Source organism: Chenopodium album, chromosome 7 (genome assembly GCF_948465745.1).
Source record: "Chenopodium album chromosome 7, dcCheAlbu1.1, whole genome shotgun sequence".
NCBI lineage: Eukaryota > Viridiplantae > Streptophyta > Magnoliopsida > Caryophyllales > Amaranthaceae > Chenopodium > Chenopodium album.
Window position 1 is genome coordinate 59,091,681 of NC_137840.1, and position 20,923 is coordinate 59,112,603.

The following is a 20,923-nucleotide window of genomic DNA, read 5'->3' on the forward strand; positions in this document are numbered from 1 at the left end:
TTTTTCTTTTAACAAATCAAAGGGTAGAATATATTTAGATATTTAAAAATTGTAAGTCAAAAGAAATTTAGAGCCTGTTCACATTTACTTAATTTCAGTTCAGTTCAGTCAGCTCCAATAAGTTCAGTTGAGTTCAGTTCAGCTCCAATCAGTTCAGTTCAATTCATCTTCTAATTTCTCTCTCTCATAAAATATACATTTCAGATCAGTTCAGTTCAACTCAGCACCAATCAGTTTAGTTCAGTTCATCTCCAATCAGTTCAGTTAAGTTCAATAAATATGAACAGACCCTTCATTTTGAACAAATCCAAGGGCAGAATTATTTAAATATTTAGGGAAATTCTCACCGGTAACACCCAACTTCTGTTTTTTCTCAATGGTAGAATGCAAAATTTTGGATTATCATTGGTAATCACCAATTACTAATACTAATTTACTTGTAACAATTTTCATTTTACAAGATTGTAATTGCTAAATTTGGTACTAACAAGCACGACCTGCATTGTACTTAAAAAGCTAAATTTGGTACCAACAAGCTTCACCTGCATTGTATAAACAAGCTAAACCAACTATCATGCATTGTACATTTGTACTAACAAGCAGGACCTGCACAAGTTGCAGCAGCACGACGCCAATAAGTACTTTTTACTACGACCTCAACAGCCAACATAGTTGTGTTTTTCGGTAACTGACTGTTTCCGAATCCAAGGACTAAACCTGAGGATATTGCATCTGGCCTATAGGCTAGTTGGAACTTGGAAGTTGGAACTAATGCTGATGCTACATGTAAATTTTGCATCATTCTAGGAAACCTCTTCTACAAAACAGACTCCATGAAGACTCGGTTTAGCTGATGAATTGTATTGCCCTATTCTTAGCTTGCTCTGACCTGGTTAACCGGTCAGCCACAATATGATGCTTGAACCAGCACCATCCTCACACCTTGGAAGCCTAGGACTCTTTCTAGCATATTCACCTTCGCACACTCAAAACTCTGAAATCATTGGCATCTTTACATATTATAATTGAGATTATCTTTGTTCTACTAGTGATAGACTGATAGTTTGGAGTAGGTAGGTTCAAATTTTCGTATAACCAAACAAGGAAAAAACAGAAACAAGAAAAACATATGAATGAGTAATTTATACTATAAAAATAAAAATTAAAAATTAAAAATTAAAAAATTAAAAAAAAAAAAAATTGTAATTTGAACCTCATAGGTATTGTGAGCAAAAATGCAGAATCCAAGTACATAAATACAGGTGATAGCAACAAACAGTTGAATTAAATGGTCACAACACACAAAAGTAGGGGAAATTTCTGGATTTTGATGAGAGAAATCACAAAGGGGTGTATAAACTGTAAAAAGTAGAAAATGAAATTAAAGATATGGTGTTATTTAGCTCATTCTAAATCTACAATCCCCAAATTGGAGAGAATGAGTTTTACTTGATCCACGAAGTCAGATCCGGTTGCATACTCTGTCAGCATCCCAACAGCAAATCCAAACATAGCCCATCTGTTGATATTAGCACGTCAGAAAGGCGAAGTTTATGGTTTACTTATCATATCACAAACATCATAGCATTACCACATACTTACCACATAGCATTAACACATCAGATAAGCTTATTTTATAACTGAAATGAAGTTTATATAACATAGAACAGGCATCAAGAATAAAAAAAAAAACATATATGAGACCATCTATTCCATAGTTGATGTCTTTTATATACAAAACATCATGTCAAAACACACAGAAAATCGAAATTTTGTATCAAAATGCTAATAGTTAATCCTTGTAATCTTAAAGCATAGTCACATTGACAAACTAAACATGCATCAAATTCTACACGTTCTTTTTCATTGACAAACAAGGAGAATCTGTTATTAGGTGTTTGGAAAAAAATTGTTCAATTCATATAACCCACGCCAATATGAGTTACAAAGACTGAAGTGAACAAACAGTATCGAAAAGTGGAAGTATGAGTTATAAAGTAAATGTTACACATGTGATTATTCAAGCGCCACCATAGCATACTATAAACATGTTTTTCTTCAACTGCCACCATAGCATACTATAAACTTGTGTAATTGTAATCTTAAACAATGATTGAATCATGATTCTCGTGATCAAAGCCCTTCTATAAGGTCCTCCACAATTTCCTCAAGCTTATCTAATCAAAGAGATAGAGTGATGGGAAGCACAATGTCGATTACTCTGTCTCTCATACCTAAGTGTGAGTCGAATAGTTTTAACAATTCTAAAGGTCCAAGTAAAACACATTATAAAAACATGTTACATTTTCACATCTTAACTTTCAATTGAATAAGCCTACCTAGCAAATTAACAAAAATCACTTTCAAATTATCAACTTTCCTATTAGAACATCAACATTTGAGCCATTAAGTAATTCACCGATACAATAGTCACATTGCGACACATTTAATAATAATCATCAGCTTATAGATCTTACATTTATTTTGGTACAAGGTCACCATTGGATAATTGACAATAACTTCATGTGAAAATTTTCATTTGTTCCTATATTGAACTACTATGTTCCTGATTAATTGTTTTTCAAGGCTATGCACTAGTAAAGTAGTAAGTAAGTGTTACGAAAGTATTAGTCAATACATTGGTATTCAAAACTGACAAGTAATGGTGAATTGAAATAAAGCGAGTGCATCAATGTCTAAAATTACATGTGATTGATGTGAATGTTCATTGAATCATGATGGCAGAGAAATTGCAAATAAAATTTACGAAGAAAAACACATATTCCAATTAATTAATTTAACAATAAAAATGTGTTACCAAACATACCTGCCATTGCCAATCTCATTTTTAGGAACAAAACCAAAAGCAGGGCCTTGATCAGCTTCTTCAAGCTTCTTCTGCTTAAAATAATCCTGCAGCTCTTTAGCCTTAGCCCTCTGAAACTCCAATGTGATCGCACTCTTATCCTCAACCACTTTAGAAGCCGAGGCCGGCTTCGGAGGCGATGGAGGAGGAGATGAAGAAGGCGGCTGCGGCGGCTGCAGAGGAGGAGCAGGAGAAGGAGCAGTAGGTCTTCTGATAGGACCTTCAGTCTGTGAACTCCTGACAGTAAATGACATACAGGGCTTAGTTTGTGACAGCCTTAAGCTCAAGGTAGTTGATGAAGAAGAAGAGCATGATGATGATGAAGATGTTGTTGTTGTTGGTAGTCTGATACTTGGGATTGAAGCTGCTACTGACATATTTCTCTGTATCCAAGTGTTTTTGTCTGAATTGGGGAGGAGAGAGAAAGAGAGGAGAAGGCAGAGGATGGAATTTGAAGTGTTATCAGAATCAGAGGAAATTTGTTAATGGGTGGATGAAATGTGGCTATGGTTTATTGGGTGTTGAGGATTTTGATTGTTTATGTGCAAGTGGATAATGCCTACTTGCAGGGAGAGGCGCGTGTGAGTCGCGCCGCTTTCGAGTCTGAGGCTGAGTCTTACTCCACTTGGCTGTTTGGAACCCAGAATAATAAGTACTTTTCTGAGAACAGGAATTTGTAACTATAGATAAGTCATTAGGAGGACGTATTAAGAGTAAGATTAAATGGCTAACTGTTAATGAAGACGCTAATAAGTAACGATTATTTGGAAGTAAGATATCTATGGTTCCTTAAAATGAAGTAAAATGGATTCCAACTGCGTGAAATTAAGACTTGCTCGAGATCATTCTCTGTTTACAGATAATTAAGAAAACTGAACAGTAAAAGTTTCAATTTTTTTATTTTTCTACCTAATTAAGCAATCAGAATCAACATGATTAGTAAAGATTTGACTAGTTTTAAGTTCACTATACAACCTCTTCCATTGTTACAGATATCAGATTGAATACATCAATCAAACAGGAACTAATTCAAACGACTCATCTGCTCGGATCTGCATATGAATTGTGACTGAATATAACTAGGGGCCAGGGTGACTTGATTGCTAAATACAAAGGCTTATAAGCAGCATAAATATGATTGTACGCAAGAACACTTTAATTACGGCAACAAATACACACTCAGTTATGAAAAAGAAAAAGGACATGATCTAGTAACCCAAACAAAAAAAGAATGGGTAATGGGGGGAGAAGCAGTAGAGGTGAAGAGGGAAGAAAAAATGATTGAAAGAGATGACTAAAAATTCAATCTGACGGTCCACTCAATGAAACAAAATTGACAAGATATTAACAAAGTGAATAAGCCAGTAGAGGCATCCGAATGCCGGATCTTAGCAGATGGCTGTACTCCTATCAAAACACACTCGAAACCTCAAGCACCTCGCTCTAGTTTTCCACTCACTCAGCTGGCGAAAAATGGGCAACAGCACTCAGTAAATCCAAATATGCTTGATTCACAGCAGCTAAGCACACAAAAATAGCCCAATCTAATGCCCTTCCACAATGCTTGATTTTGATTCAATCAAGTGGCTTTTACAATCCCAAATTACATTATCCTGCAAGAACAAGTCTTCCCATTTCCATTAACAAACTCGTCATCTGATTCGCCATGTTCACTGCAATTTAATTTAGTAGATGTAAGTAAAAAGCAATGGGATAGGACATTATTGTGCACACAACAGAAGTTAGTAACATCGATGAAGATATGTTTCCATTGTCGGTCCATAAAACAGATGCATTACAGGATAAATGGAAACTCCACAAAAGTATACTCGTTATAAAATAACTTTAATTGGGATAAAAAAAATGCAATATCAACAGGGTGCAAGAAAAGATAAAGTTTGAACAAGAGAGACAAATATATTGCTGTAGTCAATAAGACATACATGATCAAAAGGAAAATCAAGCCAATCAAATCTATCCAGTATCCACACATCACCGTCCATTAAGGCACTACCATTGGTGCTAAATGTTACAATGAAAGCCATCTAGACTACCAAAACTAATACTTCTAGAAAAGGCAGATGCAATTCCTGATGAGTACCATATAATAGTATGGCAGCAAGTGATAGCCTTAAAGGGCTTAGACAATGGTTATGCAAGTTAATGGGGCATAGAAGTGCTCAAGCTCCAGCACAGCAAGCATGTAGCAGTTATAATTGAAAGAAATGACCATCAGCAGATTGTGTAATCCTTATATTCAAATCTCTCAGGGAAGCTCTGCATCAACAGCTTCATGAGTCTCTTTTTATAAAGTGAATTTAGGTTATAATATAATTGAAAGAAGAAAGAAGTGGACAAATCATATTAATTTGAGACTTCTGAATTAAATCTAGAAATGGTGTGCATTGTTTGGGCTTGATTCATTTTTGCACAAAATGCTTAGACAAACACAACAACCCTAACCCCACGGCCCCAAAGAGAGAAAGAGAGAGAATGCACAGGGAGAAAAAAAAAATGGAAGAAGAAGAAGGAAAAGAACTAAAAAAGATAGATTAATTAAAAGAGTCACAGGGAATCAGCTCATATTTCACTAAACTCTGCCTCGACAAAAATTGTAAGTACTTCACACAAACTACAAGCAAGCAATCCTTGCATGAATCTCTATCCAATAAATGTTAGTTATTCTTTTCTCCTTTTCAATTAGTAGGCTTGTACAGGTGAATGTGATAAGCTAATGGTTATCGAATTCTTTACAACTGTTCTGTAACAGAGATAACACAAGCACAGTAATTTCAGTTTTAGAAATATAGATGGCCACTTTTGAACACACATGAACAATCTGTGAGATTTTCAAGGTGGGAATAATACTGCTCAACTTCTTCAAAGAGTCAATTGGGATCCAAACCAAGGGGTTGTAGGTTTGATTGTCGTCTCCCAACCTCATGGTTCTGTGCCAGTGTTGTGGTTTCCTTTTGATAAATTCTCAGTTTCTTTGTAGATTGGGATATCTATGGTTCCCCTATCAGAATATCACTGTTCTTCCAGAGACAGTTTACAGTGACAGTTGAGATATCTTACACGGTGCATAAATGTAAAAGCTGACTGTCAAAGTGATCCCATACTCCCATGCCTTATGGTCTTTTATATAAAGAAGAAAGGCTGTCTTATTAAGTAGAGTCGTGAGATGAAATACTTCAAAGATAGGTTTCACCTATTTCCTAATTAAAAATCTCCATGAAGAATATGGCACAGAACAGGCACACTGATGATACAATCTATATGACCACTTTGTATAGGGTATTGCCAGAAAGGTAAAGTAAGGATGACACAATCTATACTTAAAGCATATTTCAAATAGCTGCATTAGCATGAAAACCAAAGCAAGTATTGAGGAGGTCTTTGAGATTAGCTGGAAAGAGACATTCTTATTGATGATGGCTGTGAATTCTGACCAGCTTTACAAATCTAAAACTTTGCAAGGATGTGTGTGACATTTTTATCCACCCATGTTTGTCTTTATAAAGTGGTAGAACCCATTTTTATATCATAAATCATATTTAGAATCAAATTGGGCCATGCAAATTCCCAGAATGAAATCATAGATTCTCCTTATCAGAAAGTAATCAAACGTAGTGCATAATCAATACCATGCCAACTTATTCCTTAAGCATTACAAAGGATATCGACAGAGAAATCAGACACTAGTCATCACTGTTTTGCCCACAATCCTCCCAAGTCCATAGCCAGTATGAACACTAGCAACTTATTACAATTTTGTCAAATTACTAATGCAAAAATAGCATTTGCACTTTTGCAGTATTATGTTAGAAAATTATTTTCCACGGATAATCAAACTTGTTCACATGCACTTATAAGGCATCCCTGAATCAAGACAAAGAGTTTCCTAAGCATCACAGATGACAGGTTTATATCCTGTCTGAAAAATAAGATGTTAAACAGAAAACATTCAATGTAATAATAGGTTTTACTATATCAATTAAGCATAAATTTTCCAAGCTCTGCTTAAATTTACATCAATGTGTTACTTAACAATGCTTATCTTCCTACAAGACTGTAAGCCAGTTGGTCTTTGTGATCAAGAGGAACAACTCTTTTGCTATAGTACTAGGCTAAAGGAGCCTCAAACTCATACAGGTTAGACTCCCAGCATCCAAACACCAACCCTCCCTTACAATAAATCAATAACACAAATAAAATAAGAATTGTTCAATAATGAATACTACTACGTCCTACGAAGGTTGGCAGCAAGTAAATGCAGATATAACTTTGGCTACCACATTTACAGCTCATATATACATTACTTGCTATAGGATTAATGCCAATGCAACTTTTACCAGATACTGAGAGAGTATATGATATATAATTTCACTAACTGGATGGGATAGAGGGAGCACACATTGAGCTTAATAGCACTTCTGTTGACTTCATGCAGAGAGAGAACCATGCATAGGATTAAATATGTTCAATGCCAAATGTTGGTCTGTACATCTCACCAGAAGTTTCATCAATCAACCAATAACATCCTAAGAAATTCTATCAAACACATTGCAGGACACAAAACATCAGTTATTGTGAACATTTATGATTTTAGCGGGAACATTTAAGGGGGGATGGTATTAGCTAGGTAACAACCAATGTAAAGCTAAGAACTATCAAATATACATTCAGCTCTAAAATATTTTGGAGATGAGACAGAGTCCATGAACCTGATTCCATCCAATCAAACTAAGCTAAAATTACTCCATTTTGACTATGGTACAATGATAACTCATTAAGTTGAAAAAACCTATCTGAATCAGGATTTGAAGGAATAAAATAGTTGAAGCTCATTCTAAAATACAAAAAGAATGTCTTTTGTTGATAAAACTATAAACTAAAGTCCTTATGCTGCATTGCCAGAGGATCATAAGGACTCTGTTCAAGTTTAACTTGAGTACAATTTCCAACTTGGTCAAAGAAGTATGTTAGCTTAAGTTAATATCAAATCCAGCTTCATAATTTCCAAGTCTTTGATGAAGTAGGACTAGTAGGTAATATAGTACTATCTTTCAGTACGTGCAGCAAAAATCACCACATAGACACAAGTAACAGTGCCTAGCATTGTCTCTGCGTGAAGTCAGTATAATACCGAAGTGTGATAAGAGTGATTAAAAACAAAACTTATGACATGTGGTCCTTATAAAATTACATCATATTATAATCACTTAAGGCACCAATAAATGTAGACCAGGACAAATACCAAACCAAAAATTTCTTGTTGCAGGATACTCTTAAATATTGTAAGTACATAGAAGACAGTGATAGCAAGAAAGTAGCATTCTATATCCAGCATTTCTACACAACACAAAATTAGTAAGAGACGTCAAATTTAATAGCCTTTACAGTTATATACCTGAGCTCAAATTCCCTGATCTCTGCAAGCTCTTTCCCACATGCATCTGTCCACTGCACTTTTCTCGTTTCTGTGTGTCCAGAGAGATCACTATCCTCTTCAGCCAGGGGCTTCTGCTCATCATCGTTTTTAGTAGTTTGTGAAGTATTATGCAATGGTTTCTTCAGGCTACTCTTGAGGGTGATATTTCTAGCATTGTTATCATCGTCAACAACAGTGCTCTGTTGAGTCTGTTCCTTTTCCCTATCGTTTGCCAGACCACTCGGCAAAATATCCTGTGGCTGGGTAGGACCTACTTTAAGAGGCGACTGCCCATCAAGTCCTGCGGAAGCGCGACCAAAACAGACAAAGGTAGCGCACCCGCGGGAAAGTCTATTCTTTCCAGAAGCCAGCTGGAGGTTACTTTCAGTTTCCTGGTCCACCAACTGGTATTGATTCCAAGGTGCAACTTTCATGTGCTTATCATCACTCTTCTGACCCAAGAGTAAAAGGGTCAGACCCTTGCTATACCCAGTAGCTGAAGAAGAGAAAAACCCCCCTCCTTCGACTGCTAATAACATCAGTTCTTCTCATCTGGGCACCAGAACTATTTACAGTTTTAGTTCCAGACCCATCAAAGTCTGATTCTGCAAATTTCCGATCCAAATTGTCACTCAATCAGCTGAAAAGTGTAGTAAAAGGTATCAGGGAAAAAGAACTACAGTTTGTTAATTCTCAAAATTGAAAGTCATTATAGCTATCGAAGCAGAAGCTTCGAAACACTAATTGCAAGCTTAAATGTCCAGCTTGTGACTATAATAAGCTTGACTAATTAACTGCCTAGTTATCAGCATGAAGTCGTATACTTTACAATTCTAAGCCTTTATATCTCTTTGGTAGATTTTGTCTAGCTCCCTAGTGGCCTAGTCCACACAAACAAAATTTCAGCAACAAGCAACAGCCCCTTCCTATAATTCAGGATTGCTTTAAACCCACTACAATTGACAAAAACAGATCATTCCCGCCTCCCCACAATCGAAGAGCTTCTATGCCAATAAGTGTATGGTCATACATATACCTTTAAGTGTAAAATACAACATCAAATGTAAAGTGCTCCTTTAATTTTTTCCAAAGTCTAATACTCAGCAAAAATTGGAATAAATCACTAAACAAACTCATTGTACGCCGCCCCATAAGCATGTTCTTATCCAAAATTATAGCAACCCATCAATGCAACTAACCCTAAACTGAAAATTATAGTCTCAGTCCAGTAAACTTATATCAGAACACTCTTCACTAATTTAAAAAGCAAAAAAAGCACAAAAGCTTACTCTAAACAAATCACAAGTATAAAAGAAAAAGAACCCCAAAAAAAAGTGATATTCTCATTTTGGGAAACAAATATAAGAGATCGTACACTTAATTTTAATTGCAGAAAAAGTAATCCAACACAAAAATCATGAACCTTTTTGGGTTGATCACTGAAAAAATTACAATCAACTATAAAATGAGAAATTTAGCAAACAAACTAAACGATAAATAAGTTCAAAAATTTTAAAAATAATAATCAGAAATAAATCAAAAAAATTGAGAACATGCAGCGATTCAAGTTAAAGTAAAATAACATTAAAAACCCAAAAATGGGTTTAGTACCCATTACCGATGATTAAAATCCCAAGTTGATTAAATTGTCAAAAATTCAAAAGAAATGCAGATGAATACTAATTAAAAAAAAAAAAAAAAAAAAAAAAAAAAAAAAAAAAAAAAAAATCAAATAAAAAACCCAGAAATAGCAAATAGAAATTCAAAGTGTAATGAGTCAAAATGGAGTAGAGAAATTAACTATACCAGAGGAGAGAGAAGAAAGTAGATCTGAAGCAGAGAGATCTCCGGCGAGTAAATTGATGGTGGGATTTGCGAAGAGATTTGAGTTGAAAGAGAAAAGGGAAAAAAAGAAAGAGAGAGATGAAGAAAAAGAGGAGAGAGAAAGATGGAGATTGATGAACACTCTAAAAAACGAGACACAGCTATACGATTGATTATAATCAAAGTGGAGTGTGGGGGAGACTCGGTGTGCCTGTGGGGGCTGCTGCCTTTTTTTTTTTTTTTTTATATAATCTTTTTCGGGTTTCATTTCTGAACGTTTCTATTAAAAAAAAAAAAAAAAAAAAAAAATTGATATTTACTATCATTGAAAAACTGTGTCACATTTCCCACATCTAGTAATTATTTTATTTAATTTAAAATTAAGTATATTTATGAAGATCATTCATTAAATATATGGATAAAATTCCTAATATCATAAGATAATTTTTTAATTTTAACACTAAAGTTATCTTTTATTATTTTATTTATTTATTTTATATGACGCTTGAATTTAAAATCTCAAGCCTTATTCACTAATTTTGTTTATGTGACAATTTATATTTTGAATTCAAAAAAGAAATAACAAATCTCATTTTTTTTATTGATCAAAATAAGTCTTTTGCCTATGCGTTTATTTAATATACTCGTTCTATTTAAAATGTTACTCTCATTTATAATCGTTTAACTATAAAATATTATGGGAAATTAGTCATATGAGATTTAGTTTTATTCGTCTCGATGAGTACATTATTAAAATCAAACTTTTACAATATTTTCTAGGGAGAGATTAAAGATATTTGCGATTAAAAATTTGCATCCATAAATGTAAAAAAAATAATTATTTATATATATATTAGATTTTACTTTACTACTCCTTCCGTCCCTAAATTACATTTCTCTTTATATTTTGGGTATTTCAAAATTACATTCCACCATTCTATTTTTAGTAAGTTTTTTTCTAAATATCCCAAATACACTCTCTTTTTCAGTTGTACTTTTAATGTACGGAGTATAATTAATGTATTTATTCCATTTTTAATGTTTGGTTGGCTGATGTACTTTTTCAGCCTTTAATTTTTCAGAATCCTTGTGCCAAATTACAATGAATATAATTGGTTAAAAAATTTCAATTGGGAGCATGTGATTGGTCCTTTTTTTTTGCAAATGATTGATGACATGTTATGAGTAATCACTAATCTATCTTTGTTTTACTCAAAAACATTATTAAATGTTTTGTACTTCCCATTGCATTATCTAATTATTGTTATTTGTCTTATTCTTTCTTCCTTAATTCCCGTGTAAATTTCCAAACAGGAATGTAATTTAGGGACGGATGGAGTACCACCTAAATCCTAAAAATATATATCTCACTATCAGATGACTTATGTCGTTACTATTTCCGTTAGTGGGGCCCAACCACTGCCTAACCACCTCTTCATTCCCAGCCACCTCACTGCCACCTTCTAGCCACCTGTCTTTCCCTATCAACACTGCCCCCGAAGGTCGAAACCTCAACGCCACCCCCTCCCCTCACCGGCCAACCCATTCTCCTCGTCGGCGACTGGCTCTCCTTGCCCCTGGAACACAATCCCCTACCCGAAGCCCCTTTCTTCCCACGAAACCCTAGAAAAACCCATCTTCTACCCTTGAACCCCCAAATCGTTCCTCCTCCGCCCTCGAAAACCCTAGTCACTAGGGTTTCGGGGCTGGGCGAGGAGCGATTGGGAGGTTTAATTTAAGGGTAGGGGAGGGTTTTTTCTAGGGTTTTCATAGGAGGGAAAGGGGTTTCGGTCCAGGGGATCGTGGTTTGGGGCTAGGGGAGAAGGGTGGTGCCGCGGGGGCCAGAGGAGAAGGGCGGTATCAATGGCCGACCATTAGGGTGTGCAGCATGAGCTGCCGCACAGGGCCCAACTTTAGTTGGGGCCTCAGATCATTAAAAATGTATAACTGATATATGTTGTAAAATAATGGCTTAATGGTTTCATGAGCTCTACCATCTTCACTTGCAAGCGGTCCTTGGTTCAATTCTCACTAAAGTCTTTTTTTACAAAATGTATTTTTTTTTTTTTTTTTTTTTACAAAATGTATTTAATGCCTATGCTTATTTAATGTTTACTATTTCCAAAACCATTAATGCATTTCTTTTTCTGCAATATATAATAAATGACTAAACTCTATTTACAAAGTATTTCATTTTTTATAATTACAAACTTTATATATTCCATATTTGTGAAGAACAATGATTTTATTTCTTGTATTAAAAAAATATCGTGAGTAGAGAAAATTCATAAGCCAAATTTTATATTCTATTTTTGCACAGGACCTCAAAAAGGTTGGGACGGCCCTAGCGGTGTCACGAGAAGGGGTTAGGTGGTGCGCCGACAACAGGAAGAGATCTGGGGCGTCGCCGGGGTTAGGGGTGGTTGGCCGGGGGGGATGGAGGTTAGAATTTTAGTACTTGACCCCCTCCCCTCGGTGAGCAACTAACGTCCATGGCTGCCACTCTCCATCTTCTTTCCCTCCAATTCCTCCATACCAATGACGGCTCCCCTACTAGCAAAGCAGCAGTGGAGGTTAGAGTCTTCACAACCACAAGGTTACCTTAAATTTTGGTTTTTTAATTTATGTACGATTGTATATATAAAATTGCTAATTGAATCTATTTAGAAATTTCGATTGATCAAAATTAATATTATAAGTTAGGGATATCACTTTTCATAAAAATTTCAGTTCAATTAACGGATCGGTGTTGATCCATTAATAAAAGTTATTGCGTAAGTCACCTGCTAATATGGACAAAATGCAAGAAACTTATTGCTAAAGGAGTATAATTCGAGATATTTTAAGGTGAGAATTATACATCAATTCGTGTTTCTTAATTGCTAAAAGAATGTGTAAAAGCTTAACTGTGTTTCTTAATTGCTAAAAGGAGTATAATTTGAGATAAGTCACCTGTGTGAATTGTGTCACCTTATTTTTTGGCTACTTCCGAGCTCAATTCAGAACCTTAAGGACTAAAATGGCTCCTAAAACCTTAACCGAATATTTTTTGACACATAAATCGATGAAAAAGTTAAATCAGACTATAATTTACAATTTAGAAGAACTTTTGGGCTGCGATTTACAATTTTTTTAAAAAATGTCTGCAATTTGCAAAATACTAACTTTAAATTGTTGCAATTTGCAAATTTTCCCTAATAATAAGCTGAAAATTTGAACTAAATTTACTAGAAAGCAGCAGGATTGACAAAACTGAACATAAATATAAATAACATTATGAGCTCAAGTGAAACCAATATAAGTAAAACTTCATTAGAATATAAGTAGAGGTATTTTTAATAACCTCAAATGAGGATCAGAAATTTCAAATGCTATTCTAAAATACCTATATCAGGGAATCATCTATCAGCCAAATACAATGTTATCAGGCAATCATCTATCAGCCAAATACAATGTTGTGAAATCCAAAAGCAAAAAAGCCACTCAGAATTATGAATGTGGCTCTGCAGTGAAAAACACACACTATACCCCCTAGTTAACATGAATGATGTACAGATAAACAAACTAAAAGAGAGCAGTAAATACATTCACCCTTGATTAATCAACAGTAAACATTACCAAATTAGACAATTCGACATCAATAAACTACTTGAGCAAAAAAAGGAAAAAAAAAAACTGTATACTACTTTAACACCTCCATTTCATAGACAAAACACTAAATTCATTGGACTGCACTGACAACCTCAGTCATGCGTCCGACATACAAACACACAACCCTTCCATCCTATTCACACACCTCAAGCCAGTGAATAGCACAAATGTTTATTTTTTGTCCCGAAACCATATTCACCCAATCTGTTGCTCTCTTCACCAGGGAAACTATGTTGCATCAGAACAACAAACAACGACCCCAAACTATCCCACAAGGAATAAAATATTCAGCCATGACAAGCATCTAATGGGACAGATAAAGAGCAATCAGTAGTTAGATTCTGGACCTGGGCTATCTTGATGCATGTCCATTGACGAATCATTTGAATTTGAATCCCTGACCTGGTTATTTGCATAATTGTTTTCATTACTTCTTGCACCATTACCAGATGGGGGTCCACCACTGGGGCAATATCCTCCTTGGGCAAGATGATAGTGCTGTAGAGTCCTGCGGACAGGACTTGCCAAAGCATTGGAGAAGACTGAATTCTTAGTCTGATTATCAAATTGCTCAGATCTAGTTGACTGAGCAGTTGGTGTTTGAGCTGATGGCCCAGAAACAAGGAATCCTGTATTTGCAAAATTTGCCGGAGCTTGGGAATTGTGATGCGGGACCGGAGCTCGAGGGGACATAGACGGTTCATCTCCACAATAATCAAGCTCGTTCTACATGATACCAGTGACTAGTGAGTAAGTAATAAGAAAGTCATGATAGCAAACAATTTAAAATTTAAAAATAATCAAATTCCTGAAACACAGTTCTTTTTCTTTCTTCTCTTCATTGTTGTGGGATCAAGGGAATAACATTTACACTAGAGCAACTGGGATAGACATCAGTTTACCAAAGAAACTGCATGCCAAGTTAGAAAACAGCATATTCACACAAAACTAAGCATAATCTATGATCATTGTAAATTTAAGCCATTAATAACAACTGCACACACCCTAATCCATATGTTTAACATAAAGCAGCAGGAAATATTTATAAGATGCATGAAGACAGGTAAACCCATCAAGAAAGACAAAAGAAAAGAAAAGTAAGAAGCACAAGAAGTCCCATAAGGCAAGCACAGCATTTGGCAGTACCGTTGCTATTCAAAGCAGTCAAGCTGAGAGTGTGAGACAAGGATTAGAAATTCAACTTCACAATTTTTTTTTATTTATTTATTTATTTATTTATTTATTTTTTTTTTTTTTTTTTTTGCTTTTTTGAACGGATACAGCTAGAAGAAAGTGTTACAGGAATTGGTGTTATATCATAGCCACAAGCCCACGATGTAACTTTCTAACTAATATCACCAGTAACAAATGGCGTACAGGAAATCCTACAAACTTTACGGTCATACAAACTTTTCAGTTTTGCATAATCTGTCAGCTAATAACGTAAAAATTAAAAAAGAAAAAACCCTACACACTGCAACAGTTTGGCCACACATTCTATAAACATCATACTTTTTTAGAAGGAATAATTTTATTGAAACTTCACAAGAAATAATACATTAAGTGGACAATATGTTCTAACAGAGAAAGCATATAAATTTTTTAAAAATTTTTTTAAAAAAACAACCCAACACTGTAGCCCATGAGGAAGCCAATTAAGTTATTTATCCCACAGTTAATTAGAATCATCAGATCTTTAACTGCATGCATAAGCTTCCTCAAATATTACTTCCACATTTGATCAAGCAAAAAAAATGCCAATACAATCAACTTCACGTATCACAAGGAAAAGTTAAAGTGACACACAGACGCACAAATAAAATAAAACTAGAAACAGATGCTAAAACAATGCAATAGAACGAAACAATTTATGCTTCTCATTCCAAAATCCCAGCAAGATAAGCACAACTATTTGGGTAAACAGAGCATTGATTGTCATCCAAACAACCAATCACTCTCTTCTCTCTTCTCTCTTCACAAGATATTAGACCTCTTGGTTGGCTACCCTACCGCACCGTTATGGGAATCATCTCCTACATTCTCTCTGCTTGAGGTGTATCTCATAGGATTTAAAAAGGTTGGTTGAGGTGGAAGTGTGTGACAGAGTTTTATGTCTTCTAGGATAAATTCTACCGAAAGGCAATTAGGCCTGCATTGTTATATGGTACAGAATGTTGGGTTATGAAGCATTGTCACACACATAAGCTGAATGTGACGCAGATGCATATGTTGCAATGGATTTGTGGCTATACAGGAAAGGATCAGCCACAAAATAAGATAATTAAGAAGAACATAAGGGCTACATCTATTGAATACAAAATGAGGGAGAGTCACCTAAAAAAATTTGGCCATGTAAAAAGGCGACCAAGTAAGGCTTCGGTAAGGAGACTTGAAAAGTTATTTTAGTTATTACCTTTGCTAAAGCTTTTTCAAACCTTTAATTATTTAATTATTTATTTATTTTTACACGTCTTTCCTCTCCTTTTTATCTCCTTACCTCTTTTTTAAACTCTCTTAAATACTATTAGGATGCACTTTTTGTTTCTTTCTTTACACACCTTTTTTTTTTTTTGTTATTTATTTTTTTATTCAATCGAGTGTCTTGCTATGCCCCTTTTCCTTTTCGGGCGGTTCCTTAAGATGATTCATGTTAGCCAACCCCAAATCACTTTGGGACTAACGTTTTACTATTCCCATCAACACTCACAAACCCCAAGACAATGAATCCCAACTAGTGTCATTTAGATCTACATGATCCAATCCAAAAACATGATACTTATATATCTAAATCAACCATGACTTTTAATAGGTAAGCAGTAAAATATTATCAAGCACAAAAATTATGTTGTTATAACATAAACGAAAATTTCACCAAATGGCCCTAAGTTATTTTTTTATCCGCCATATACCCATGAAAATTTTCAAATTCAACGTATACACTTGAGTTTCACAAAAATGTCACCAAATGCCCTTAATGACTTACGGCGGTTAACTCCGTTAGTCATTAAGTTTAATTGTGCCACGTGCCATGCTGCAATTGGTTCTCTTTAAATTAATTAATTTAATTAATATAAAAAAAAAAAATTAAACCCACCCCTTCCCCTACCAAACCAACCCCTTTCCCGCGATCGACGGTGGTCCCCCATCCCAAGTCGGAACCGGCGCCTGTGGTCCCTATCTGCCGGCGAGGCTAGCCCCCACCCTCAACACCCCTCCTCAATTCCCTAACCCCCCGCACCCTTTCTCCTCCCTTAAAACCACCCCTATCCACTGACGTCTTCTCGAAAACAACCCTCGTCCCATACCCCCCACCCTAAATCGATCCACCTCCCTTCCCCCACCCTTAATCAGCCACCTAGAAACCCTAAATACCCCAAATCGAAAATTTAGGGTTTTGATTTGGCGGTTAGATTTTCTGGGTTGTGTTTCCGGGGTTAAGGGCGCATCAGGTAGGCCAATTAAGGGTGGGGGAAAGGGAGAGGGGTCGATTTAGGGTGGGGGATAGGGAACGAGGGTTGTTTCGAGGAAGAAGTAGGCGGATGGGGGTGGTTTTAGGGGAGGAGAAAGGTTGTTGTGGGGTTTGGGAATTGAGGAGAGGGTGTCGAGCCGGTGGGCCCTAGCAGGTGGTTGGTTTGGTGGGGGAGGGGGGCTAGGGTGGGGTTTTTTTAAGTTTGTTAAATTAATTAAGTAATTTAATCTATTAAAAAAACAACCAACCAAATGCTGCCATGTGGCATAATTAACCTTAATGACTAACGGAATTAACTGTTGCTAGTCATTAAGGGCATTTTGTGACATTTTTGTGAAACTCAAGTGTATACGGTGAATTTGAAATTTTTCATGGGTATATGATGAATAAAAAAATAACTCAGGGACATTTGGTGAAATTTCCATAACATAAACTCTCGTAAAGGCTTTACCACTTTTTAGAAAAAATAAAAAACCCTAACATTTGAGTTTGTCATGGCAAGACACCCTTAGCAAACAATATAATTATTATGTAAGACAAGATATTGCAGCCTGCGATCATATATGAAACTTCAGAAACTCAAAGTGGCAAAGCAACAAAAAGTCTAACAAACATTTTAAAATTAATGGATCATGTGGAAATAAGCATGAAAAGCTAGCATAAATTTCAAAGATCACTGCAGGTTGCAGCCATTCAAGAAAGCTTGCACAGTTGCACAGTGAGAGCGACAAAGTAATCGAGTTATAGAAGAAAACTCAGGCAATTTCAAAGTGTCTATATTTCTACTAACAATGATGGTCTCTTCCATTACAAAACAAAGATAAAGAGATTATGGAAAGCAAAATAGAGTGAAAAAGAAAAATAGATTCATATATAAACCTGGATGTAAGTTAGAATGTCAACTGTTCCTGCTCTCCCTCCTGCCTCTTGCTGTCTCAAAATCCACTGGTAAAGCTTTTCCTAAAGAAGTGAAAGCAATACTATGATGATTGTATCTTATGTAGACTTGTAAAGAAAAGAATATCAACAAACCAACAAAGTAAATTTTTATCACTAGGAAATAATATCTGACCAACTTGTAAAGTTACTGTAAAATGAGTAAAAGTTACCCCGATATAAAATATATGTAACCTAGTGTTTATCGATAAACTTGCTCTCTTTAAAAGAGTAAAAATCAAATCCCAGTGTGTGAATGTAAACTTATTATTTGTATAGAACTTATCCCATGGCCTATTGACATTAAAATCATTTCAAATCATCAGGTTAGGTTTTACCCCCAAAGTTGGTTAAAACTTAAAAGTTGCACAAAAGTGTTCGATGTAAACCCGGTGTACACAATTTTTTTATACCAAAATTGACAGAAATGAAGGGGCTTCTCGTGCAAATGAGTGTTCATACATCAATAGACAATTAATGCACTTGCAGATACACATCATTGCTATCTGAACATGAAAACAGCGACTGTAACCCACTATCACACGGTTCATTTTAAACAATTACTGACCAATAGATCAAAGTACTAAAACTACTATTGTTTCACAAAATAACACAATTGCCTTTTTGAAGCCCTAAGTCATCAAGCTCTCATCATAACTGACTACATAGTACATAGCATCCTCTCAAATCACGTTCATGCATCATTTAATGCTGTGAATTACCTCGTGACCTAGAACAAAAAACGACAACTTTACGGTTCCATCCTAATAATTGAAGCAGACAAATTCCCCAAATAAGTTGAAAAGTGTTGCTAAACTTTCCTCAAAACAAATGAAAATATGAATAAATCATCGTCAACTTCCAATTTTCCAACATTGAAATTGCCAATCAACAATGCCCTCAATTTACTCTCCTCAACAAAATCCTCAAATAACATGTTTCCATAAACCGAATGCCCACCGTAGCACATAATCATTCACCATCATCCATTACGACACATGACACCTATACGCCATCACTAACAATTAACCATATAACCTCAACAAGAAGATATTCTTTGCTCCAACCTCATGTAAACAATATCCCAAAAAGTTGTTCACCACCTTCAAAACATAGACAACAAAAGCTATCCCAGTATATACAATTCAATACATTTCTCCAATACTGAAGTTCATAAAACAATCAGATTACAATCCTAAACCAAATTACAGCCCCAGAAAGTACAACAAGAAAGTAAATTTTTAAAAGGCAAAATTTGGATGAAACAAATACTACATTCCAAACAAGAATCTTATATTTGAAATTTAAAAACATGTTAAAAAAAAAAAAAAAAAAAAAAAAAAAAAAAAAAAAAAAGCATTATAACAAATTGAAAAAACACCATTGTCACACACTCAAACTAAAAATTAAAAATTAAAAAACCCACAAAAAAAAAAAAAAAAAAAAAAAACCTCATCATTAAAATTCACAAATTTAAAAATTAATTTAAAAAATCATACCGACAAAATAAATCCATAAAACATTACAAATTAAAAAAAAACCCAAATCAGAAAACCCTCATATCCAACAAAATAATTAATTAATCAATCAAATTAAATAAAGAAAAAACCCTAATCAATTCAACCAAAATACAAAAAACCCAATTCAAAAAAATTAAGAGAGAAATTCATACAAGTCCATGACGTTCACCGGCTTGAAAGGAGAGCTTCTGATGGTTCATGGCTTGGGTATAAAGCTGTGAAAGAGAATTAGCCGCACTACAAAACGATGTATACATGGTTCGATCCACCTCATCAAGGCTTGTTGCTATCGACTTCCTCTTTTTCGCCATCGTTTTTATCTCGCACGGCCGATTCCTATATATTAACAATCGCACGGGCGGTGCACGGTGGCCGGAGTTTTATATAATTAGTTTTGCGGCGTCGGCAAATTATGAAAAAATAAGAAGGAAAATTATATAAGGGTGTGTGTGAGAGTATATATATAAGGGATGAAAAATAATTATAATTATAATTTAATTAGAATTATAATTGTATTGTAATTATAATTATAATTATAATTATAATTATTTTTATTGGATTTAGGTTCAAGGTTGGGGAGATGTGATTGGAAGAGGTAAAGGTAAAGTGTTTGGATGTATATATGAGAGAAAAGAGGAAAGGGGAAGAAAGATAGCAAACCTATGAGAGGGGTGTAGATACTTTTTGCTCTTTTGGAAATTTAATTTTGGAAGTAATCAAAATTAAGTTATTGGTAATACATGAGAAAACAAAATTGTGTTTGAATATTTGTTGAAAATATCTTTTCCCATTTAGGAAAAAAAATTATATCAAATGGTGTATTAGTGTGCATGTCGAAATATATACTCTCTTCGTCCCCTTTTGTTTGTCACTTCAAAGGAAAATTAAGGGAATTATGGAGAAAAATGTGAAGTAATGAAATTATAGAAAAAATTAACAAGAATAATCTCAACTTTGCCTCATTCGCCCAAAATAATCTCAACTTTAATCTGAACTCTAATGTTAATTTGCTTTTAATGGTTTCAAGTGACCTGTAACTTGGTTAATAGGAAAAAAATAGTTTAATTTACACGTGTCACCATGTGATTTGTCAAAAAATATATTTTAATTTTTTTTTTAAAAAATGATTATTAATTACTAGTTAGCATTTAACTAATAATTTTTAAACTATTTCCACAACAAAAAAAAAAAAAAAAAAAAAAAAAAAAAAAAAAACCACCTCC

At 34.7% G+C, this 20,923-nt stretch overlaps 3 protein-coding genes across 3 annotated transcripts; all 3 read right to left on the minus strand.

Annotated features, from left to right (window-relative positions):
* Window positions 1-1,189: 1,189 nt before the first annotated feature.
* Window positions 1,190-3,346, minus strand: LOC145639108 (light-harvesting complex-like protein OHP2, chloroplastic). The gene is made up of 2 exons (XM_081690265.1): window positions 2,828-3,346; window positions 1,190-1,519 (listed from the first exon to the last, which is right to left on the minus strand). The coding sequence occupies exons 1-2, from the start codon at window positions 3,241-3,243 to the stop codon at window positions 1,405-1,407; spliced, it is 531 nt and encodes a 176-aa protein (XP_081546391.1). The 5' UTR covers window positions 3,244-3,346; the 3' UTR covers window positions 1,190-1,404.
* A 612-nt stretch (window positions 3,347-3,958) lies between these two features.
* Window positions 3,959-10,293, minus strand: LOC145639106 (uncharacterized). Its single transcript, XM_081690264.1, has 3 exons — window positions 10,107-10,293; window positions 8,280-8,940; window positions 3,959-4,539 (listed from the first exon to the last, which is right to left on the minus strand). The coding sequence occupies exons 2-3, from the start codon at window positions 8,837-8,839 to the stop codon at window positions 4,470-4,472; spliced, it is 630 nt and encodes a 209-aa protein (XP_081546390.1). The 5' UTR covers window positions 8,840-8,940; window positions 10,107-10,293; the 3' UTR covers window positions 3,959-4,469.
* Window positions 10,294-13,411: 3,118 nt separating this feature from the next.
* Window positions 13,412-20,267, minus strand: LOC145639109 (uncharacterized). Its single transcript, XM_081690266.1, has 3 exons — window positions 19,853-20,267; window positions 18,124-18,204; window positions 13,412-14,501 (listed from the first exon to the last, which is right to left on the minus strand). Exons 1-3 carry the CDS (start codon window positions 20,009-20,011, stop codon window positions 14,103-14,105), a joined length of 639 nt encoding a protein of 212 aa, XP_081546392.1. The 5' UTR covers window positions 20,012-20,267; the 3' UTR covers window positions 13,412-14,102.
* Between the last annotated feature and the right edge of the window lie 656 nt (window positions 20,268-20,923).